This window comes from Thamnophis sirtalis, unplaced genomic scaffold (assembly GCF_051295495.1).
Source record: "Thamnophis sirtalis isolate CommonGarterSnake01/CBP01778 unplaced genomic scaffold, rThaSir2_p1.2 scaffold_4, whole genome shotgun sequence".
Lineage (NCBI taxonomy): Eukaryota > Metazoa > Chordata > Lepidosauria > Squamata > Natricidae > Thamnophis > Thamnophis sirtalis.
The window spans coordinates 96,087,237-96,113,222 of NW_028261384.1; the positions used below are offsets into that span (position 1 = coordinate 96,087,237).

Here is a 25,986-nt window from a genome sequence, read left to right on the forward strand (position 1 = left end):
TTTAAAATAAAAGGACAAGCTTTTCTCCATGTTATATTTATGAAATGCCATGAACTAAGCAATGGTGCACAGAACATATCTAATGAAACAAACATGTTTATGTAATGTACAGTTACACACATAAATATATAAAGATGGACCTGAAAACATTCAAGAAAATCAACTTAATACTTAAGTATTGGAATCTATAAAGCATAAACCTAAATTGAAACACAGGAAAAATATATATGAATTAGAGCAAAGGTTTATCCTTAAGTAATGAGGCATCATTATATATAATGGTATCAATAGTGATTCTTTATTTACTTGTAGACTTTTTCCAATGGACACAGTCAAATTATGTCTAAATTACACTACTGCAAATGCTAATAAAAACTGTATACCTTTTTCTCTAAGTTCCCAACATAGTGATATACTTACTAGTTTTTAGTTAAATCCAAATGCATACAATTCTTATGAGATATAAAGGAATTGCATGAATGCAGGTTTTAACAGGATTCTATCCTGTTTGCTGTCTATGACATTATTAAACAATTCTATAAAGAGTTCTGAAGCATCTTAAAGATTAACACCTTTGTTCCTACCATAAATCATAGCACATTTTATTAACAATCTATATGTATCTGACAGTGGATGCATAGAGGTTTAGACAATTTCATTTTGTTTTCCTTCTATTTTTTAAAAAAATGTCATTTATTAAATGTCTTTAGAATTTAAATCATTATTTTGTTTTTGTTATGCATTTTTATACTGTTTATTTTTGTATTTTTGTAAGTTTGTAATGTTGTTTTGATGCAAAAAGAAAAAAGGGCTTATGCAATAATAAATTCATTAGTTGATGAAATGTAACAATACTTTTTTTTTTGCAAACACTAATCTCTACCCTTTTGAACATCAATTACAGGAGGAAGTACCATACAATTAATCCAGCCACTACATCACAAACTGAAGCAATAACTAAGTATAGGCAGTAGTGTGCTTTAACTATTGGTTGAACACTAAAACACCTCAGAGAATACCTGGCAGAATGGAACACACTACAGTGTCTTCTGAACAGGGTTTCTTATGAGAAAACTTTCAATTAAGAACGCACTATCAGTAAGACATATTGCAGAGTAATATATCAGTATTTGACTGAACTAATAACAGTAAAAATCCAACTAATTTCCATGCCAAAAGGGCAAGGCCCACTATAGAACACTGTCAACTTCCACACTATTTGGAGAGGGAAGACATCAACTTCAGCAAACTTAATCTTTAACAAAAATTTTGCAATTTTCAAGTTTCAAAACTCCATCCTCTAATTATTGAGAGAAAACTCTTCTCTTTGGTTCTAGATTTCTTTCATTAAACTTTGTGTGTGGCTTTCCTTATATACTCATATACACAGTTCCTTCTTTCTCTACTTCATCTAAAGATTTACACAGGTCTTTGCATCATGTTACCCTCTCACCCCACCTCCAAATTTAACTACACACTAGTTGGCGCAAAAGCTGCTTTCATGATCAGAGGGATAAATTCTTGTCAATGGTAGCTGGTCAATGAAAACAGTTTAAAAAAAGTTGTGTGTGTTCCTGCTGGAAAGTGAACTGACTTGATGCCCATTCCGACTGACTTAGAAGACCTAATTCTAAAGCCGTTTCTGGTCACTTCCTGCTGTTTGCCGGATGATGTAATAGTTGATTCTCCTACCGTGGCCCGGCTGTTGGTGCCCGGGTTCCCTCCCAGCCTGTAGTTGTTGTACGCCAGATGGCTGTATGGATTGTATCCCACAAACCCCGGTGTGCTTGGCATTTGCTGATGGAAACAAATGAGACAAAAACACGAATGAGAAATGAGTCTCAACGAGGAGAACACAGAAAAATGAAAATGGTTTGCAGTACAGCATGCAAAAACAACCAGAAATTTAAACAAGCAAAATGAGGTGTTGCAGCAGCTAGATCCCTCTTCAGAGACAGTAAATTTTCATGAAACCTGCCAAGAAAACAGGATTTTTTTCTTTAATAACTTACCACTAGATTCTAGCTTCAAAGCTTCCAACATACTGTTTTATCTCTAGCAATTAAAAGTTAAACAATGTATAACCAATTTTAGAGGAAGCTAGTTTGTACAACACATTTACATACAATTACAAATAATATGATCTTAACATTTACTGTACAGGAAGGAAGCAGGGAAGTTTCTCTTCCATAGCAATTAGAAAATAATTCTGTCCATGAATAGGTTTTGGTCCCTCTAAGTAAGGGTCTGATAAAAGGAACTCTCATCTTGAACATCTCAAAAAAGAAGAGATCTGACACAGAATAATCAATTAGACAATGACTCCAACAGATACACTAATTAGTATATGAAATCTCTAAGGCAGTATACTGTGCCACAAATGTAACACTGCACATAGGCCAGAAAATATAGTTTCTCTTGCATCTGAGAGCCAATGTGGAACAATATTTGATACTGGCCTCAAGGTTAGAAAACTGTCCAATGAGAGATTTTCGAAGACTATGTTCAGAAAAAGTATGCTGATTATTAAAAATCCTGTGGCCCTCTAACCTTTTGCTTAGGTAGAAAACTCTCTCTTTTAAGTCATGATTATACCAAAAAATAATTATGTAATCAGAGTTCTTGTTTTGTCAATGGGAAATTAATGTCAATTTGAAATTTAAAGTCTTGTGGGTCGTTCTTAGAAAAAGTTGTGTCCAAACTGGTATACATATATATCAGGCTCATGACAGTAGGGATTTTTTTGGTTGTATTAACAACTAAATGCATGTCTATAATTTCTTCTGTTTCAAAAATTCATGGCTACATTGCATTGCCTCTTAATATTCTAAACTCTCAAAATTTAAATGAAAGAAACTTCCTCTCTATTACTTACTGTAATAATTATCCCATTTATTTTGAAAAGCAAAATTAAAGATGCTTAAATGGCAATTCTTTATGCCATTACAAGAGACGAAGGTAGGCAAAGATGACTTCAAAACCTTATTATTATTCTCCTACCTGCCACCCATCCCACAGGATTATTGTAGTCGTATTTTGTAGAACACCCCTGGAGAGCAAACTTCAGTTGTACATTAAAAAATATCTTCATGATTGTTGGCAAAATTTATAAGTTAACCTGTAGCTTTAATATATATAATAAAATCAGTTATATTGCAATAAACATAGGGGATATCTCCCCTAAGTAAGGACTAGTGGACTTGTGAAGTGATGAATATGTAAAAACTAAGATTTTTAATGGGACACTCAGCATTGTAAATTTTAATGCTTACAACCTTTTAAACTGTGTAAAAGATTATTATTACCCAAGGTGAGTTAGAATCCTATCAGTTCTGCCCATACACAGATTTTTCTTATTTGCATAATTTTCTAAGTATATTCCTAAGAGAAAGCAACTGCATAAAATTCATTATTGCAGATACTGATCAACAGTTACTGTTATATTGTTAAAATAGGTAACTTAATGCCAGTGTACTTACACATTTTAGAAAGGCAAAATAAAATGAAAGTATTATTTAATGGACAAAAAAAAGATAAAGTCAGAGGTACCATCAAGGGGGCCAACAGTATCAAAAAGACTGGCATGAACAAAGCCTTGCCTCTTTTTTTACATTTGTGACCATGTTAAAATGGGGCTTGATTGCCCAGTTATGCATTCTGTTTTGATACTGTTAAGTTCCTCCTCTCAAAGATGCCCTTCATTGGCTCTATTCAATAGCCCATATACATACAGGAATCATGTCTCACTAATTTACATTCCATTCTCCTCCTCCCATTTGACTCCACAACAGGGGTTCCCTCTGTGAGGTAGGTGAGGCTGAGAGATCGGGACTGATCCAATCAACCAGTGACCTGTTCCAAAGGTGTCCCCCCCACCCAAAAGAGACAAGTGCTAAAGCTTCTTCAGTTCCGTTCTTTGGAACTTAAGATTCTTGAATGAGAAGCAAAACATCTTCAAGGAAAAACAAAATCCAGTGGCCATTTCAAAAAAGCACCTTAACCATTATGTCACATTCTTTCTGTTGTATTAAGGATATTTCAACAAGGAATTGGAATATTTAATATATATTTAATGAAAACCTCTTCCCAATTGAAATTTGACTAAAGCAGAAAATACATGTCTGTCTGTATCTACAAACACACACATACATACGGCTGGAGCCAGCTTCAGGGCTGCCATTAGATGGGAGGGGGAGGGAAATAGTTAAATGGGGTTTTTCAGTCAACAGGTGGCTGGGTGAGGAGGAACAAGTTAACCAAGCAACTGGCCAGCAACTCTATTGGACGATGTGACTGATGACTTGGAGAAGGGGAAAAACATTCTTTAATTACGGGAATTTTCAGAGTCAGCTTTCACCAGTTGTGCCAATATGATATAGCCTATAAAATTGTTCTTTGAGGAATCTACCTGCCTCGGAGTTCTGCTTTCTATGGGTGCATTATTGGAATGCTGACCTTGGTACATGTGGTAGCTTATTTTGAGAACATTTGGTCATGATGTCCAAGAAATCAATACTTCCACTAAAAAGGCCATTATTTCTGCTTGAATTCTATGAAGGTGCCATCCAAATATGAGGCTGACTTCTCTTGAACTTAGCTTCATTTAATTATATGTTAAATGGAATAATCAAACGTATTCTCCTGATTACAGATGGTTGATACTTTGTTTTGCTGATGAAGCTAATGAGTATGTTGTCCTAGTATAGTATGCACAGAAAACCAGAAACAACTTTCAAAACAGCTCTGTGAACACTTCAAAAATATAACTACTTTTAACAATTTAATATTTTTTTGCTAACGTGACAAAACCTATCTGTCATCATCCTATCATTTATGTTTGTTTAAACTTAATTTGTTGTTTCAGATATAGTCAGATCTTTTGAATCTCCTTATAGCCTGTGGCATTCATGTTACATTCCATAATTATGAATAACAAATTATTTCTAAGGTCAAAAAGACCATATTTTTTAAAAAGTATCAAAAAATTACTGAAAGTTATGACATGAGTATTTTATTTGTTGTAATTGCTCTTTGATTTTGTAAGAGTTATATTTTATATTTGCAGTGGTCAGCATAATACTGAATTTTCCAGAATCTGCAGTTGTGGTTAAGGGTTGTTTCCATATCTAAATATTTAATTTCATGTCATATTATTTCCCATTCTGTTGCAGCTCTTTATTCTTATATATGCCATCCTGACTTGTCTTAAACCACTTATGTAAAAATTATGAAAGAAGCTATAAATTTGCAAATAAGGGTAAATATGCTATGGTAAATGCTACGCGGACAACAAACTGTTAATAATAGAGTAACCAATTGATACAAATATAATGCTGATGGGTGAGCAAAAAAAGAGGGAAGAATAAAGATCAAGGAGAAAAATATTTATAAAAAGAATTGTTGACACTAAGCTTTTTCTCAGGGTCACCTAATTTGTTGACACATTATTGAGCTAAATGTTATTTGAAACTTAACGTATACTGAAAAAAAGAAGCGTGGGAAATAGGAATTATACAAAACAGAACTGAATCAAAGAAACTGAGGAGATAAATCAAGGAGATTCTGGTTTAGAATACAAATCTATTACGAAAATGAGCTTCAGCAGTAAGCACCTTGTTGCTTTCAATAACTAACAATTTATTACTATATTTGACTAAATAGTTTCTTTAAAAAAGGAAGACAACTGAAATCTAATTTGTTCATAAGCAGTTAGAACTAACCAAAAGTTGTTTGGTTTCAGATTTACTTAATCTCAAAGTAAAAACTTCTGTTTTTCTTCAAAGATAGGGAATGGGGAGAAGCCCAGAGATCTGACATATAGTTCGGTTTTATGTTCAGATCAGATATCTGTGTAACATGCTACCTTTTAAGAAAATTCAACAGAACTCAAAGATATCTATATTAAAAACAACCCCCCCCCATAAAATAGGCCTATAATTATATATTAATTGTTGTATCATACTGTAATATTCAATGTTAAAAATTGGAAATAATTTATAGATATTAAAACATACAATGCGGTACATATACTGGATTTTTTTTTGTAAACACAACATTGCAGGAAAGATGAGTGCATGGTTAGCTCATTGTTTTTATGATATTAACAACCCTGGAATCACATTATTTCTCGTGTCCACAATTTCCTTTTACTGGCTGGATTTGCAGCCACAGGTTTGGACCAAAAGTTTTCCTCCCAATTGAATAGGAGGAAATATACCAAGAGTAGGAACAAAGAATACCAAATTACTTTGTAAGTCAAATAATGTGTTAGATCACATAAAGTTTCAACAACTGCCCTAAAGGCTGCTATTCTCTCTGGCTGAGTAGAAAATTCTACATTTAGTATACAACACATTAACAATTATTACTCTAATCCTGGAGCCTTATTTATTAAACTCCTAGGACAGTGATGGGCAACCTTTTTGGCGTGGTGTGTCAAAAATCGGCAAAAAATCAAGCATAACTCGCGTTGTGTGTCACTTCGACAAAAACATAATTTTGCGCAATTTATAGTTTAAACTACAAAAATGTATAATGGCGCTCACAGTTCCCGTTGGCACTCCGCTGTTCCCTGCTGTGGTGCGGTCGTAACCGACAGTCCCAGGAGTAGACTCTGTGCCGGCCTGACTGGAGAGAGGCGCGCACTGTTCCCGCGCTCCTCTCCTGCGGGTCCTCCCTCGCCGCGCTGATGACGTGTGTGCGCACGGCACGCACGCCTTACCAGCAGACCCTGCGCTCAGAAAGGGGCGGCGGCGATACAGTAAGTGAGTGTGGGTGGGGGAGATCACACGTCCCGCCCCCCCCGTTCCTCCAGCACAGATTCTTTCATCCTCGGCGGCCGTGCAGGAGCCGAGGATGAATCACATGAAATCCTGTGCGTGTCACCCCAAATGGCTATGCGTGTCAGCACTGACACGCGTGTCATAGGTTCGCCATCACTGTCCTAGGAGATCTTCAACTAAGCCAAATGAAAAATGCCTTCAATACATTTGAAAATCACGAAACTTAATTCTTTGATCCATATATTTCATATGTATAATGTAGCATCTGAGAACTCCAGTGCAAGTGTCTTTTCAGCACACACCCACATATCCAAAGGGATGAAATGCTCAGAGGGCTTTTTCATATTTAGAAAATGTGTCATAAGAACAAAGTGGTTAAGCACAAAACATTTTTCATGCTTATATTAATAGAATTCAGTTTATTTTTTCAACTTTTCGTATTTAAGATATCTATATTACACTTTTAAACAAGCTTTTGAGGACATATATTACCCTTTTTAAAGACAAAATACAGCAACATAACATATATTTTTTTACAGCTGTAACAAAGTCAAGTGAAATCTTTATTCATCAATACACCTGCAAATAAAACACAAGAATCACAATTAATTAGCATAAAAATAAAAATATGGTTATTTTAAAATATCTTAAAAGAATTAGAATTAATACTACAGTCTACTGTGCAGACTATAGAACAGTACTTGGCTATAGTCAAGAAAATAAATCAGATTGATTCAATAACATCTTTTGATAAACAAATAAAAGTAAAGAGTGGAAATAATTCCTGGTAAACACTTGCATAGAGAGGGCAATAAAGATTAACAAGTTCCATTGATTTAATTATTTCACTGCACAGAAACAGTCTCTGTTTGAAGATGATTTTGTGATATCTTCTTTCAGTAATGGCTGTATGGAGAGCACTGAATCTAGCTAAGGATAAGACGCTTTTGAATTTTCAGATGGTTCTATGGCTGGAATATCTAGCTGGTTGGAGAAGATTGCCCAGTGGCTCAAAGAAGTATTTTTAGTTCCCTCTTTGAGTGTTTTTCCTGCGTGTGCAGCAATTTGAAATGATTTTCCCAAAGTGATGTAGGAATAAAAGATGATACTTCATAAATCAGTGGAAGCAGATTGAAGACCTAGAATAGAATAGAGCTGAATTCTTAGAACAAGTACCGGAGTTTAGTTGGTTCCAATACTGTATCAAGGCCTGCTTCTTCTTTGCTTATATTTTCTTTGTTTATATTTTAAATTATATTTATATTCTTTTTTGTTTATATTTTCCCTTTAAAAGGGAGAGATCCTGAGTTGATTAGGAGAGAGGATGGTTTTTATGTTCCTTAAAACAGGAAATTCGTTGCTTTCTGGCTGCATGGCAATCACTATCAAATCAAGGTTGCATAAAGGAGTTCTGGTGCCTGTTAGTGCCAGATGGATGTGTAGAGATAATTGACTGAAGAAGTTGAACTATGGTAGCTGTATATAAGACAGCAAAGTCTAATCAGTGGATCTGTCATCCAGAATAGTTGTACATAGTTGAAGTGAAATTGAAGTACCTCATTGATAGAGAGCATTTGGATTTCCTTGTCTGACCTGTTTACTTATTTGTATCCTGGTATTTTATTTTTATTTTTACAAGTACCTCAAGGCAGTAAGAACATGTTAAACACTTTTCTCCTCCTGTTTTCTCCACAACAACCCTATGAGATGAGTTGGGGTGACAGAGTGTGATTGGCTAAAGGTCACCCAGCTGGCTTTCATGGCCACTTTCTAGCTAACCACTCAAACTGTCTTTTTGTTCATATTTGTCCTTTGGGGATATCTTTAGACAGAATGGAATAAGTATTCAGAAAAAGGCCAACAAATAGCTTCAGAAAGGACAATGTTCATTCTCAGGATAGCTGTCAATATGAAATAAGAGAACTGAGAAAGATACATTTCTTGATCTTGGAGTATATTCAAGCAAGGAGGGCCTTGTTCCTGCCAATGCAAGTACTCTGCCAGTAATCAGTAATAGTGCAGGTACAGCTTATAAAATGTCTACAATATCTGAAAACCTCTTAAGTCTTCATTGTAGTTTTTGGATTCTCTAATTAATCTGGAAGGGTGGTGGTCTGTAAATTAAATGGAATTTTGGAGAATGATCGTCAATTTGGGCTTAGTCTGGCATTGAAGTCTCCTGAAATGATGATATGGGCAGTGGAAAAGTATAATTCAATACCTCTAATGTAATTTTTCACTTTTCCCCAAATTTCAAAAACACATGGTGAAGGGATGTTTGGAAATATATAGAAGTTAATGAGAAGCAATTTCTCTCTAGTAAAGTTGAGTTACTTGTGTAAGGTAGTTGTACGGTTTTAAGGTAGTTATTGTGTAAGGTAGTTATTTGTGTAAGGTTGTAAGATGGGGCTATTGACATAACTTTAGTATTTAGAGTGGTTGTAATATGGATGTTCACACTTGCATGATGTCTTCCTCAACCAATGCTAGGAACTGCTGAGAGTAATAATGATTTATATCACAAATAAAGAGATCATTTGTTGACCAAACAGAATCAATTAGAGGTCTAGCTATTTTACATGTTGCCACTAGAGGTTCTCTCAAATTGTCCAGTCTTCAATAATATTAACTTGTTGTGAATCTGAAATTGTTAATTCTATATATATTTTCCCCTAAAACGTAATCTGTGCACTGCCTTGCTTTAGGTAAAAAAGTTTTTGCATAAGCATTAATCTCTTTGGGGAGGGGGTGGGAGAGAGTGAAAATGTCCTTGAGGTTATCTGGAGTCCAGCAGTCACATTTATTCTTTAAACTGGCAATACTCTCTCAGGCAGATTCGCTCAGGAGTGGACCAAGTTCATCTGAGCACAACATGTGTTTTAGAAAGACTGAAAAAGTATGAAGAAAAGGCCTCATTTTAAACAAAATATTGGAATTGTGATCTGTATAAAGGTAAGTAAAACTTGCTCTCAGCTTTTGCTAGATGGAAACTTCTCAGCCTGCTGTAAATTAATCAGTTACTTTTTGTAGGATGTAATTGGATTAAAGATAATTGCTCTCTTTGTTCCCCAGTGAACTTTCTATTCTATTATTTAATATTTGTAAGGTGATTTGTTTAGGCTGTGGATGGTATTACAATTTAAGTTTTTCTCTCTTTTAGTTAAGTGCCCATCAGAGATTTGTTTCTCTCTCTTTCCCACAAGAGTAATCAGCTCTCTGATTATTGCTTTCTCCTTTCCTTGAGGTTAAGATTGCCCATGTTTTCCCTCCTGGCTGTATTTTGGAACATTTGGGTTAGAAAATCTGTGCTTTAGCAGAGTTGTTTTACAAAAATCTCTTTTAGGGAGTTCACTTTGATTTTAACTGTGAACAACACGTCAAAGACTAAAAGCACTGTTTTGTCAGGTTAGAAAGTTAGTTACACTTTCATTCTTTAAGTTTATCAGGTTACTATTCACATCCTCATCCTGTAATAACGGTACAGCTGCAGATTGCAGCATGTGTTCAAAGAGGGGGAGAGTTCTCTTCCATTGAGGAGGAGAGATTTTTAAGCTGTTGACTTTTGAACTCTGCTTGTAAATCCCATTCTAAAATATCATATCCAATGGAGGGGTTTGAGGGAGTAAGAATACTTACACGAGTTGGCTTCCTTTTCCTTTTAGGTTTCTGCTGTTTTTTGCGCTTGGACGCAGCTCGTGTAGCAGAATGTGTAGGATGTTTCTTCTTACTTTTCCCCATGATGGTTAGGAATGTCCTGGAGTTTTCTCAACTCTTTTAAGTACTGAGGCTTCCAAAAGTCAGCGGAAGGTGGAATTTAACACAATAATTTTAAAGTGATAAGAAATAGAAATATAGTGATAAAGAAATACTTTTCCGGAGAAGCTATTTACAGTAGTTGCTGCCTCTCCGCCATCTTAGCTCCTCCTCCTCCTCCTCCTCCAATTGTCTCTTTATATTTGGGGTGGAAACCAAATTAAAATCCCATAGCACAGAAAAATATTTCAATTGAGCAACAAAATAAGGCAAAAGGTAAAGGAGAATTAATTTTATTTATTTGCTGGTAGAAATCTCTAAAATATTTAGTAAAGCTTATCTAGGAAAGACTCTGTAAAGAAAAAAGCCCTTCTTTTTAGTCACTTACTAATTTTATAACAGTAGTGTGGTAAGAGTTCAAATAGATAGCAAACCAATAGTACGTATATCCAGAGAAAAATATTATGTGATTAGTTTTTAAACTATTCAATAGGGGTAGCAATAAAATATACATTTTAATATTTCTTAAATAATACCTTCCCTATTTGTTTCTTATGATCTATTAAGTGTTGTTTATTATGTTTTATGACCAATTACTTTCTGGCTATATGTACACTGTGAACTTATGTACCAGAGACAAATTCCTTGTGTGTCTAATCACATTTGGCCAATAAAGAACTCTATTCTAGAATTATATAATAATTTATCTCTATAGACAAATAAATTACATGGGACCTGCAGACTGTCTTATTAAAAATAAATAAAACCAAGATCCCTCTCTTTCACATGAACTTTCCTGTTCCCAAGCAGAAAGTGATTGAAAGAGGAAGATCACAGAGAACCTTTTCTGAGCTATCTCCTCAAGTCTGTAAATGTTACAGGATTAGAATCCTCAGCATTAGAATATTTCAACTGCTCAATAATACTATATACTGGTTCACTATTCTTGATCCAAAGAATCTAAATCATGCAAGCAATAGGAAATTTTGAACAATAAATCATTGGCAAGATGCTAAATTTTCTGAGGTTGGAACATTAGTAACATGATATAGGTAGTCCTCAGCTCACGACCACAATCGAGCCCAAAATTTATGTTGCTAAGTGAGGCATTTGTTAAGCAAATGTTGCTCTATTTTACAACATTTCTTGCCAAAATTGTTAAGTGAATCACTGCAGTTACTAAATTAGTAACACGGTTAAGTGAATCTGGCTTGCCCATTGATTTTGCTTGTGGGAAGGTCACAAATGGGAATCACATGACCTGGTACACCATCATAAATGAGTCAGTTGCTTAGAAGCTGAATTTGATCATGTGACCATGGGGATGTTGCAATACTGGTAAGGATGAAAAGTGGTCATAAATCACTTTTTAGTGCTGTTATAACTTCAAACAGTCACTAAATGAACTGTTGAAAGTTAAAGACTACTTGTACTTGGGTGAATTATAACTTTAACAGAGCAGCAGGAACATACACTGCATAAGATTCTTGTTCTAATATCTGGTATCAAGGATATGCTTCTGTTCTACTAAGTTTTTTTTAACTATTCTAAAACGATGCAGAAAATGAATCAGTTGACAAATGCATACATCATTACTCAAGAAGGCTGCTTTAGAAACAGGTGAAAATCTAATCTGCAAGCCTCATTTAAATGTATCTCACAATTTCTCCATTCCACTCATCCCAAAGATAGCTACAAACAAGAGATTTTTTAAGCCCAGATTTAATTGTAGCTTTCCATTTTTCAAGTTATTTGTTTTATCATCTTTTCCTCCGTATGTGCATCACAAATTTGAACATTTCTACTCAAGAAGTTTATTTTATATTATTTTTTAAAAACAGAACATTTCAACTAAAGACTGAAAACTTTATATACCATTTTGCACAGTGTTTTCTGCTTTTATCTAATGGTTATAAAACATTTTTTTCTTCACAAATCTACTTCTCAGCCTTTAGAAATAAATGCAAGATAAAAGTAACATATTAGAAAAAAACTATCCCATTATTAGCAATACACATGCTTCCATTTAGCATATTATAAAGACAATATCTGTTTTTTGGTTTCCAATGACGTTTAGCCACGCTTTTTACAATATATTGATATTTAAGATTTTTTTTACAGATATATCAACATTGAATTCATTTTAATCAAAAGTATAACCTCTGTAAAGACTAAAATTAAAAATATTTCTAAAATTAAACTTTAAAGACCCGATCAAATGGATTTATGTCCTAAGATGGAGACTTGAATTCTGTACAGATGGAAATGTCAAATCTTTATTTTTTTTAAAAAAGGCCAATTGACAGGATTCCAAAAACATCTTGGTATTGATTTCAGGAAAAGTTTAATCTTACTGGGTGATAGGATCCATAAAATGTCTCACCTGTATTGCCTTTGTGGGGCAAAAATGAAATCAGGAATCAGAGTTTGCAAAATAAGGAAAAATACTTCCATACTTACGGTTGTGGGGGCTGGGGTGGGTGGTGGAGCATAAGATGGTCGTTCTGTTTTAAAAAGAAGTGGGGAAAATGACTATGTAGAGGACTATAACACAAGGACATCAAATTAAGTTTTGTACAGCAAATCAAAATATACTTATCCCGCTTGTATCTTTTCTCATGTAATTGGACATGTTTAGTCTTTACACAAGGTATGATTTACTTTCCTTTGCCCTGTGGGTCTCTGAGGCAGAAAGGTTCTAAACCCCTATCCTTATTCTCCATTTAAGAGGTAGTAAAACTTTAATGTGCAAATAGTTTTGCACAAATGTCTGCCCACAACAACAGTAATGTACAAACTTTTTTTTGCAAAATATTTTGCAAAAGCTCTCATAGCACTTAAACTTGAAGGAAGACTACAAAAAAAAGGTTTGTTAAATCTAGGATTAATTAAATGGTGGTCAACATCAAGGTCCACATAAAGGGATCCAAACACAATGGAGGGATTTCAGAAAAACGATGGCATGGATATAACAATGTTTAGAGATGACTAAATCTGAAATTTATTTGGATGTCTAGTCAACCCATTATACTGGTTTCAATACAAACTTTGATATGCATACAATAAATCAAATGAAAATCAATGACTGAAATAACAACTTTACATTTGACTTCATAAGTTATTTATTGCTGTTATTTAGTTATTACATCAGCTCATTTTTTGTCTTTAAAATTACTAAATATTCCATCAGCATTATGACCATCCTTATGCATGTGGGGAATCACAGAGCTAGCTGTGTATTTGACATCTAAAACTAAACCACATACATTCATCTTATTTAGAAATAATAGGCTCAAATTCAGCCCTTGACTAATGACTACCATTGAGTCCAAAATTTATGTTGCTAAGTGAGATGTTTGTTAAATGAATTTTTCCCCATTTCACGACTTTTATCTTGTTTCCCTATTGACTGCAAAAGGTGTCATGATCCTGGCACATTGTAACCATCATAGGTATGAACCAGCTGCCAAGCATTCAAATTTTGATCACATGACCATTGGGATGTTCCAACAATCGTAAGTATGAAAAATGCTAATAATTCATTTCTCCCCTAGTTCAATTGTAACTTTGAATAGTCACTAAATGAATTGTTGAAAGTTTAGGACTACTTGCACAGTCTTAAACAATGGCTTATTGAAACTTGGTTTGCTGAATAACCCATAAAAATTAATTTCACACTAATTGCTTTTGGCAAGATGGGTGGCCTACAAGTTTGATAAATAAAAACAATCCCAAAATATAATACTTGAAGTCACACAATATATAGGTAGTCCTCAACTTTCAAACAAAATTGAGCCTAACATTTCCATTGTTAAATAATAGTTATTAAGTAAGTTTTGCCCCATTTTATGATCTTTCTTGCCACAATTGTTAAGTAAATCATTGCAGTTGTTAAGTGAATCTGGCTTCCCTATTGACTTGGCTTGTCAGAAGGTGATTGTGTGACCTTGGGAAACTGCTACCATGATAAATATACGCTAGTTGCCAAGTGTATGAATTTTTATCACATGACTATGAGCCAAAATGGTTGCATGAAAAATGACCATAAGTCACTTTTTTCAGTGCTGTTATAACCTTGAACAGTCACTAAATGAATGGTTGCAAGTTGAGGACTACCTGTATTAACACAAAACTAAAGAAGCCACATTACAGTGTATTGTGATACGTTGAACACGGTTCCACCACAAAACCGCAGACGACAAAATCGCGGTCGGCGAAAGCGCGTATGTGACGTCATCACAGCACGACGGAAAAGATTGAAAAATGTAAAAATAAAGCGAAAACCTTACCCTAACCCCCCCAAACCTAACCCTAACCCTTAACCTAACCCTAAACGTAACCCTTAACCTAACGAAAAACCTAACGCTAACCCTTAACCTAACGCTAAACGTAACGCTAATGCTCTAAACCTAACCCTCAACCTAACCCTAACCCTAACCCTAACGCTTACCTTTATGTGAATCGGCTTGCTGTAATTTAATTTTTATTTCAATTTTTCGATCTTTTTCGTCGCGTTGTGATGACGTCACATATGCGATTTTGTCGACCGCGCTTTTGTGGAATGCGGTTTTGACGGGTCACGGTTGAACACATATGTGTTAAATGGAGCTTATTCTTTTATAAGTTTGCCCACAGGTACTGTATAACTTATGTTGAACTATTGAATAAAAATTCTATATCATTTCAAATGTGAATACTATAGATTAAACTAAGAAAAAATACAGCTTAACTTACTTGACATTTTGGTAGGTAAAAGTTTCAACCAGAGGAAATTAGATCTGAAAAACAGCAATAACAAAATGCTATAAAATAAAGTTTATCTTAGCCTATTATATGGTTGGTCCAATGCAGTGCATTAAAACTTCTACACTTAAAATACATAAATTGAAGAGAATACATAAACACAATCACCCCTTTTTTGAATTATAATTTTAAACAATAGTAAACTTATTTGTAATTTCTGAGCTCTGAAGTATATGAATAATTTACTAATTTAGTAAAGAAATATATCAAAAATCTTATTTCTCAGCAAATTAGAAGCATGTTATAAAAATGAATATGGTGAGACAATATTACTGATGTTCAAGTCCAGCTTGTAGTCTATAATTCATTTTTTTCACTACTACTATGATAATGACCAATTTGGATCACAGAAATATTCTATTAGGTATTGTTAGTCATTTTAGTATATATGAAGAAATGGAGATATGGAAATCTACAAATAGCACAATAGGGGGCAATTTAAGTAGTATTTTACATCGATCATTATTCATAAGTCATACCGCTTTTATTCTCTTCGTCATTCTGTTTCTCTATTTAGATAAAAGAAATATCTCTGAAAAAAATGACCCACTGGGTCATGGGTTGTCTAGTGGAACATTAGAACATAGAACCTCAGAGGTCTTCTAGTCCAATCCCCTACTCAAGGCAGAAGACTTTATATCATACAGATCAAATGATTGTGCAATATTTTGAAAAACCCCACAATTCCTTGAGACAAGCTATTCCATTGATAAATTGGTTTCATTGTCAGGAAATTTCTCCTTGGAATGGATCTCTTTTAACAAGTTTCCACCCCAATACTTCTTGTTCGGCCCTCTGCTGCTTTGTGTCTGCCTCTCAAGTACAAGAAGGCAATTGTTATGTCCCTGCAATCCTTCTCTTTGATAGCTAGACATATCTAGCTCCTTCCAACGTGGCGCAGTGGTTAAATGCAGCACTGCAAGCTACTGCTAGATCAGCAGTTCAGCGGTTCAAATCCCACCGGCTCAGGGTTGACTCAGCCTTCCATCCTTCCGAGGTGGGTAAAATGAGGACCCAGATTGTTGGGGGCAATATGCTGACTCTCTGTAAACCGCTTAGAGAGGGCTGAAAGCCCTATGAAGCAGTATATAAGTCTACTGCTATTGCTATTGCTGCTATTGCTTCCACCATTCATCATATGATTTAGCCTCCCTTATCATCTTTGTTACTTATTTATTGAATTTATTTGCAGCCCATCTCACAGCAAATGAGTCTGTAATTTTTCTCTGCATACTTTCTCAGCAGCTTTTTTGTATTGTGACCAAAACTGGATGCAGTATTCCAAGTATAGCCCCACTAGTTTGTTATAAAGTGGTATTATCAATTCTCATGGTCTCAGTGCTGTCTCTTGGTTAAAGCAGTCCAGAACTGCATTGGCTTTTTTTTGGTAGCTGAAGCACACTGCCGGTTCATACTTCCACTAAGAAATCTAGATCTTTTTCACAGTTATTACTTTGAGCCTAGTACCACCAGGTGCCACCATTAAAAATCCAGTTCCTTGAAAACTTTCTTATGTGATACAGAGTTCACAGAAATGTACTACAATATGCTATGTTCCTTAAAAAATACTAGACAAGAAAAATACACAATAAAATACTAAAAAAAGAATGAAAAGGGAATGCTAAATAAAAACAAATACATAAAATACATAATAAAAACAACTGTTTTTAAACAGTGAATTGTGTATCCCTAAGAACACGGATTTATACTAATGTGAAGCTTGATGTAGGTGAAAATAAACCGCATTTAGGAGAATAACTTATCCTAGAGAGGGTTGGAAAGCACTGTGAAGCAGTATATAAGTCTAATGGCTATTGCTACATCACACAAAAAGAAAAGGAAGATATATACTTATAGAGCACAATTAAAAGAAAAAATGTACAGTAATTGTTATGGAAACAAAAAGCATTTGGAAATAATTGAAAAAAGCTAAACTAAAAGCCTTCAACATAGTGAAATTAAAAATAAAAATGATGTTAGTATTTGGGTGAAACTTATATTAAGGGGATACTGAAAGGAGATCAGTGTTTACTGTTTAGGGCATGAAAAAAAATACAACAGTATCTTTATAATTAGGAGCAATGTAGGCAGGACAGTACTCAGCTACAATGGAATCAATAACCAAATACTATTAGATTTAACATCCAACCCTTTAATATGGTAATCATTTTGCATGCTACTAATGAAAAAGAAGAGGAATTTGATGAGTTTCAGGGTAAAATTCAATCTGAAATTGATAGAACATGCAAATTATATGCATTGCTTGTTGGAAATAGTTAAAAAGAAAATGATGTTGTTTTGTATGACCTAGGAAACTAAAATGAAGTAGAACAATTTATCAATTTCCACCAATCCAATTATTCCTTCACTGCTAACAGTCTTTCATTGACAGAAATAATATCTATATAAATGGAAATCAAGAGATTGATCACAGAAAAATCTAATTATATTATTGGTGCAAGGAGATTGTAGATCTTTGTTACAAATAAGGATGTGGCCAGGGGAACTATGAAACACATCATAAACTGCTCACATACAAATTTCAAATCAAGCTGAAGTGAAAGAAATCCACCAGTTTCCATAATATAATCTTGAGTATAGTTCATTTTCAAGCAAAACATTAGGAGTTTTAAGTCCTCAGTGTCACTGATAGAGAACCAGAAGAAATGTAATAACCAATTAAATAAATTCTTAAGGGTAAATGTAAAAAATGACTGTTAAACATCAAGAAAGAAAACAAAACAAACTGGATGTCCAAACAAAGGGCAAAACTGCCAGAAAGCCAAACCCAAGAAATATAATGATAACAGGAAGGAACTTAACAAATAATTTCAGAGAGATGTTAGAATATTCATGATGCAGTATTACAATGACATATGTAAAAACACAATATAGATATGTACATGGACAATGTTCCAAAAGATTTTCAACTAAGAGAGAATCAGTTTTAAAGAATGCCTACAATCAGATAGTAATTGATTCACCAAAGATAAAAAAGAGCTTAATGAAATTGGATAGAGTAGAGATATCAGCAACTGAAGTATCTTAGAAAATATTACCTATTTATAAAACCTCTAGCACTAAAAGATGAAGTGAGATCAGTACTCTGGTTATTACCTAGTCAAAAGCTATAGGAATTGAATATTTACAGAAATATGGCAAACACCTGAAGAATATGCAAAGGTATAACCAAACAATTTGAAGAATGACACAATAATCAATTGATTATTGGAAGAGATTATATACCAATATCAAAGAAAGAAGTTTTAACTGATTATACCAACTATCACAGTATCCTAAATTTCACGTTAGCAAAATAATGCTTAGAATAACCCAACATAGATTAGAATCCTTCATGGAAAGGGAAATCTAATATGGTTTCAGAAAAGGCTGAGGAACAAGAAACATTAAGCTAATGCATGCTGGATAATTGAAAAGCCAAACAATACCAAAAAAATATTGTGATTTGTTGGAAATTTTTGGCTGTATTGACCATGATAGGGTGTGGAATGTTGTTAAGTGAATGGAAATACCAGAATATATACTGTGGGAAGCTGGATTAGATCATGAGTATGGTATTAAATTTGGAGGAAGGAACATCAATACTTTATACTATGTTGATAACATTACTGTGATAGGTGGAAATGCTAACTCTAATAATGAAAATCAGAATAAAAATAGCTGTTAGAAGTTTAGATACTGGGGATGGTATAGATGTAACTGAAGAAAGATGAAAATACTGATGTCATTTGCTTATGGAGAAGCTGTGCAACTTCTTTAGTAACTGTGTGAAAACTGCATTAATACCCGATTATTGGAAGAATGAAATGATAACAAGAATGAATGTAAAATCTAATGTAATACTTAGACGAGCATGCCTGGGTAGGTTGTCAGAATGCTTTTGGTGACAAGTTCAATGCAATTTCAGCAATTATCAATGTCAGAAAGGAGCATATGCTCACAAACCTTTTTAAAAGGTATATGATAAAGGAAATATGTTTGAATTATAGAACAATTTTCAGTTTTTATTAATATATTTGAATGTTGGTTGACGAGTATGATAGAAATGGTTAGGAAATTGTTCAACACTAACAGAGAGTAAAGAAATGATTGTACTGTCTTTGTTTAATATATTTATAGATATAATAATGCTTATATTAGAAGTTTTATTTATTTAATTTGCCCAATTTCACCAACTCTATTGGATCTAAGCACAAATGTGTACATATTTTTCTATGCAGATGATGCTACATTATTTAAGAAATTCAATAAACTTGCAGCAAAAGATCTTAAAGAATATGTGTGAAAATCTGTATTCTACTAAAACTCCCACTTCTACCTTTAACTTGGCAAAACAGTGCAGCATAGGGCAACAATTTTTGAATCAAGATATTTTAAATGGACCAATTAACAGAAAGTGTCCAAAATGTGGGACCATGACACCCATGGAATTGAGATTTGATAAATTTTGTGAAATCTTTTATTACATGAAAATTTTGTTGTCAGGCCATAAAGTGTCATAAGTTTTTTCTTGTGCTATGCAGTTTAACATGGGCTATTTTCATGGCAAATATATATCTGGATGTATTCCAACTTTTTGAAGGCAATCTATTAGAAGTTTTGTCACTGTCATCTGAAAGGATGACTCAATGTGTCACGGATTGTCTAGTTAATCTATCAAAGGCAAAACAATCTTGCATTTAACTAGGAAAATAGACTGAACAACTGTAACATATGTAAATGGCATTTGTGTACTTTGTATGTTTTCTAAAGATGGGAAAATGCAGAGAGAAATTTTAAGTTGAGCAAAATATAGAAACATGGAAGGTAATATATGTCATTGTTGTGTATATGATTGTGCTTTTACTCGTTTTGTTAGACTTGGACATATTAGTAGAAATTAAGGGCAGTGGAAATGTGGGATTCTTAAGAAATCTGTGTGCTAGAGTAAGATGACATAGTATAAGGAATGCATGAGTGATGGAGGGCTGTGAATAACACAGGTAGAAAGAGTGTAAAATGGTTTGGTCCTCTAGAAAAAAAATAGCATACACAATATAAACAAAAGAAGCAGAGTGAATAAGTCATGAGGAAAGGAAAGACCAGGAAAGTTGTGATTGAACTTGATAAGATTTTAAAAGAGAGGGAAGTGATAAGCTTGAAAAATAAAAGGTTATACATGAAGTTGTATATACTGACATAGTAGGATAGGAGATGGTTGATGTAAACTAGTTTTACCGATGTTTCTTTATCAATTTATTTTTACTTTTTCTGTTCCATGCTGTTTAATTTGGAAGAATTAAGTCTTAAGAATAAAATGTTTATTCACTGTTTTTTTTAACTGTCTTCTCTCATTTTTTGGTATTTACATGCTACTAATGGCAAGATCTGGCCTTTTAGATTTCACAAATTATAATGAATTTGGATAACCCTGAAACTTCATTAACTTGATACGCCAAACCTACTTAAAATGCTACTGAATAAACCTACCTGTGATGTTTACACATTGTAATATCTAGATATATGGAATACATTAAACCACAACCAAGCCAACTACATTTTGGCTTAGGTGATGTGTGAACCCTATCTATGCCATATACTTTAATACACTTTATAGTTTAGAATACCATTAAAAAAAAATAAAGGTACGTAGTAGAAATAAGATTTGATGGTTTTCAGTACTAGTTACATTTCATCTTCATTGTTTTTTATTCATCACAGATGCTACCTGTTGAAACCTCCATGTGTATCCTGGTTCCTTTGGCTCACTGGCATAGGATAAAAACAGGTAACTCTTAAAAGCTTTTCAAAACGAGTTAAAGGTACCCAAGATGCGTTTTGCTCCATTATACTAGTAACCTTTGCCATACCTATAACTTAAAGCACTATACTGTCAAAGGGGAACCGAAGAGATGATCGTTCGCAGTCCACTACCCACTTATCCCCGGTATTGATCTGAATCAATACTGCAAGAAGCAAAAAATAAAAGGTAAGGCCAAAGATATTAAGGTTATATCTGTCTCCAAAATCAAGGGCTCTGACTTTAAACCGTCGTTTTTACAGAACACAACAGAATCCTTCCCCCTCCCCCCACCACACCCGCCCCTGCATTTGTTCTTCATCTCGGCCGGCAGAAGGAAGCAAAGGGTTAAGAAGAAACATCTTCACACAATTACTGCAGTGGGAAGGCCGTCGGTTAAGTGGGGCGTGGGGAGATTGCCGCCTCTCAGGCCGTTCTCTTTAAACGGGTTGAGTCCGGCCTCTGCAGACTCACCAGCTTCTCGTCAGACCTCACGGCCTCTTTCTCTCCTTTCCTCTCAGGCCCAAAAGGAACCAGGTAGATTACAGATCGCGGCTTCCGTTTCCGCTTCGGCATATTCCACACAATTCTTCGGATCTGCAGGTTGCCTCAGACCTTCAAGCTAAATTTAAATATATGTATATACGTTTCCCTCCCAGTAAAAAAGAGTTGGGTTTTTCGTGTAGCCTTATCCCTTTATCCATGTCCTTTTATTTAAAGGGTATGGGTTCGCATTCCTACGAAACTGCGAATTCATACAACTCCCTCTGCAGGCAGGCACATCTTTGCTGGAAAAAGGGCAGCAGGGGAAACGCGTTTGTGCGTCAGTTCACGTGGAGGCGAGATGACGCTTGTGAAAAAAAAAAAAATCTCCGGAAGTCTATGTATTTGCTTATATAGCTATTGTTCTCCGTGGTTAAAACCAGCTATAGAGCCATCAACAAAGCTGGCTCAACATTTATAACATACATGTTAAAGCTGGCTTAATAAATTGAACTCAAGCAACAATAACAAACTGATGATGACATGTTATCCTCCTTTGGTTATCAAAAACCATTCAGTTTATAGTACAGGTTGTTCCCCGACTTAACAACAGTTCACTGGAAAAAGTGACTTATGACCATTTTTCACACTTATGACCATCGCAGCATCCCAATGATCATGCGATTTACATTCGGATGCTTGGTACTTGGTTCACATTTATGAGGGTTGCAGTGTCCAGTGGTCATGTGATCATCTTTTGTGACCTGACAAGCAAAGTCAATGGGGAAGCCAGATTCACATAACAACTGTGTTACTAATTTAACAACTGCAGTGATTCACTTAACTGTGGCAAGAAAAGTCGTAAAATGGGGCAAAGCTTAACAAATGTCTCACAGCAGCATAAATTTTGGGCTCAATTGTGGTCGTAAGTTGAGGACTACCTGTATAGAAGTTACAGAATGTGGAGTAGCCTGTTTAACAATCTGGGTGCATCCACTGAAAAGTAGCGTCTGTAAAACAGCCCCATTTATCTGTCCCCTCTGTGAAAGAATTGAAGCAGAATTAGCTTCTGTAGAAACATTCTCTGTTCAGTGCCCAGATTCAGAAATGCAGAAATCATAAATTATCTACGTATTACAGAGGCTATAACTGCACAAACACACAGGGAGAGGGGAGAGAGGGAGGCAGGGAGGCAGGGAGAGAAAGGGAGGGAGGGGCAGTGGCCTCCAAGATATTGTGTGGAGAGAGGCAGTAATGTGCGGTGAGGTTCACGGCCGATGAGGCAAGCAGGCAAAAGCCGCCCGATGTCTGCCAGCATGTCCCGCTCTATGGCCGCTGCGTCCACCATAGACCAGGACAACGACCATAGAGCGGGATGCGTCGGGGCTTCGGGGGCAGCTTTCCTTTATGCTTTTATGTAAAAAAACCAAACCAACCAGACGTGCGCTCGAGAGGCGGGGGGGGGGGCAACCGAGGGGTTGACAGGGCACTGATTTTACTGCGCTCTTGCCGCCTCGCTTAGAACTTCCTGCCAGAAACAGCCCACCCTTCGACTCGCTGTTTTCTTCCAGGTGGCTGGAGAGCTGTTTGTGACAAGGCGCGCTGCCTCGAGCTAACTGCACCAGCGCTTCCCTCTCTCTGCACCCCTCCTGCCTGCCTGCTGGCACGGACGCTCCAAGCGTCTTCTTCACCGGACAAGCCCTCCGCAAGGCAAGGAGGTGTGACCGGGCAAGGCAGAGTCGGGGGGGCAGACAACTCCATGCCCGCCTCTTTCTTTTAGCAGCGCCAAGAGTCGCTGGTGGTAAAGAGTTTGGCATTGTCGCCCGGCTGGAGGGGAGGGCGTGGGGTGCAGGAGACCAGCCTCTGGGAAGCTCGCCTCTCCGGACGGCCTTATAAGCCCCACACACCTCCTCCAGCTCGCTCCGTCCCATCTGCCAGAACTTCTCCCATGTGCAGTAGATCTCTGTAGATCTGCCTCTGAGGAGCCTTCCTTCCTTCCTCCTTCCTCCTTATTCCTAACACCATTCTTCTTTCTTTCTTTTCTTATCTCCTTTCCTATCTCCATTCCTCTCTCGATCTCCTTCTCCTCCCTCCTTCCTTCCTTCCTTTCTCAGGAGGGGATGAGTGGAGGGAGAAAGGGCGACAGGCTGTGGTTGGCCAGGGACCCCTCCCCTTCGGACACAAGACAAGAGACCATGAGGAAAGCCCAGGACGAGGGGAGGGCAAGAGGTTGGCAGAACCACGAGCGGCCGTGGTTGTCCCAGGCAGGGGCGTGGCTGAGGCGGTGTGGATAAAAGGGAAGCGCCGGAGGGCTGCGGGGCCAGCGGGGTTCGGGTAATGAAGGTGGCCAAACTCTATGCCCACATCTTTCTTCCAGCAGCACCGAGAGTCGCTCCGGGTGCCTTATTAGCCTTTAGGGTTCCAATCAACGGGGATATCTCTTCTGGTGTAACAGGGGGCCAGTAAGGAGTATGGTCCAAACTAGCTTGGCTGTCCTTGGTTACATAGTCAGGATCTGTATAAAGCTCCCTAAAATACTCTTCCCAGGCATGAATCGGAACCTGATTTGTTGCGGGGGGGGGGGGGTAGGGGAGGTTTTCCCAGTCCCCTGGTGATGTACCAAAAAAGGGATGTATTTTTTGTCCTGACTGCCTAATTAGTCTATGCCAAGACTCCTTCAGGGCCGCACTTTTCTTTTCTTTTAGAAGGTTCTTATATTGTGCTTTCTGCTGCTTTAAGTAGTGAGTGTGCTTCTCGGAGGGAGCACTTTTACTTTTCTTGTATTCCTCATTATATATCTTTTTTAGTTGAACGCAATCTCTATCAAACCATTTTTTGTTTTTTGAAACTATCATTTTGGGGTGAGCTAGTGATCTGTTACTGAGAACCGAATTAAAATTTAAAATTAAGGATTCAAACCCCTCTAGGTAAGATCCTCCACAGTTATTTCTTAAAAGAGATGTACGTAACTCTATGGTTTCAGGGGCTAACATCCATTTGGTAACTTCCTTAGCATTTTTCTCGTTCCATTTAATTTTTACCTGGGTATTTTGAGTCTCTAACCTGGGTAGATAGGCTGTGCCTGCCCTTAGAGAATTCTGGTGCAATGTGAGAGTAAGGAGTATTGTATTATGATCACTTTCCAGTCGTGAGTCTACCTCAATCTTCTATAAGAACTTCAGGAGGTCATATGATATTATCCAGTAATCAACTGTGGATTTTCTTCCTGCTCCCTGATAAGTATATCCTGCTGGGAAGTTGCCCCATGGGGACCCATTAAGGATACAAAGATCCAAAAGTTCAGTCATTTGTCTTACACATAAGCCTGCCCGATTAGCTTTAGGGTCTTTAAATTATCTGGCATGCAAAGATTCATCTGTTACATTTTCATCATAGTGAATCTTACACTGCTTATATAATGCTTGATCATTTGGACCCATCCTAGCGTTTAAGTCCTCCCCTATAATTATTGCAGCTTTGGGGAATTTGGCTGAACAGCCAATAATAAAATCTTCTATGCTGTTCCAAATCTTGTTAATCACATTATTCTTATTAAGTGGAGGAATATAGATATTAAAAAGCAAAATCTCCACCTGTTTAAATAAGAGTAATGTAGTTACAACCCATGGCTGGAAAGGTGGCAGTGGTACACATTTAAAATGCAAGGATGTATTAACTAATGTCACAATACCCCCTTTAGCTCTCCCCCCCCACCTTGCTGGGAACAGCCGGAATTGAGTTAACCCAATAGTTATCTAACTGAATCTCTGTGGAGGCCCAGGTTTCCTGCAAGAAGAGGATGTCAAATTGTGATATATAGTCAAAAAAGAGTTGGTCTTTTGATGGGACGGACCAACCTGCTATATTCCAGGTTATAAGGGAAAGTGGGTCACCTTTTGGAGCTCATCAGGAAACTTGATTTATACAAAGGGAAGTTGTCTGGTTGTTACCATGGATTGAAGTGTCATCGCACACCGAATTGGCCTTCTTTAAAAATAGGGAGGACCCGTCTAGGTCATGTGTAGACTCTTGAGAAACTTGTTCAGGGTAAGAGGTTTTAGCACCAGCTAACAGAGCTTGCCATTCCGAAGCCTCTTCTCTGGTTATAGGACAAGGCATTATCTTTCATTCTTTGCAATGGTGGCTCTGACGTGGGTTGACTCTCAGTATCTTGGTTTGGAGCTGGCAGTGCTGAAGGAGTATGGGATTTTCACACAGGGATGAAAACATCTCCATCTCTACTGGGATCTCTAATACCCCCTTTGGGGCTTGGCTTCTATTTTCTATGATCTTGTATTCATGTAATCCCTTGTCCTCTGGGAGGGAAGTGAGAAGCTCAATTATTGGGGAAACCAGGTCTATAAG

General features: G+C 36.3%; 1 protein-coding gene and 1 long non-coding RNA gene across 3 annotated transcripts in view; one reads left to right on the forward strand and one right to left on the reverse strand.

Annotated features, from left to right (window-relative positions):
* The window catches only part of SMARCE1 (SWI/SNF related BAF chromatin remodeling complex subunit E1), a 40,452-nt gene extending 18,690 nt beyond the window's left edge, over nt 1-21,762 (reverse strand). The window contains exons 1-4 of one of the 2 annotated variants that reach the window (XM_087713499.1): nt 21,613-21,762; nt 15,270-15,313; nt 12,996-13,039; nt 1,693-1,797 (exon numbers count right to left, since the gene is read on the reverse strand). In XM_087713499.1, the coding sequence (XP_087569625.1) occupies nt 1,693-1,797; nt 12,996-13,039; nt 15,270-15,276 (156 nt within the window). In that variant the 5' untranslated portion in view covers nt 15,277-15,313; nt 21,613-21,762. The remainder of the gene's footprint in view (nt 1-1,692; nt 1,798-12,995; nt 13,040-15,269; nt 15,314-21,612) is intronic. The other variant, XM_014073885.2, reaches the window with a different exon arrangement.
* LOC148045992 (uncharacterized) lies at nt 9,630-21,126 on the forward strand. The gene is made up of 3 exons (XR_015696425.1): nt 9,630-9,734; nt 13,954-14,050; nt 21,060-21,126. It is a non-coding gene; the product is annotated as an uncharacterized LOC148045992 (long non-coding RNA).
* Nucleotides 21,763-25,986: the final 4,224 nt, after the last annotated feature.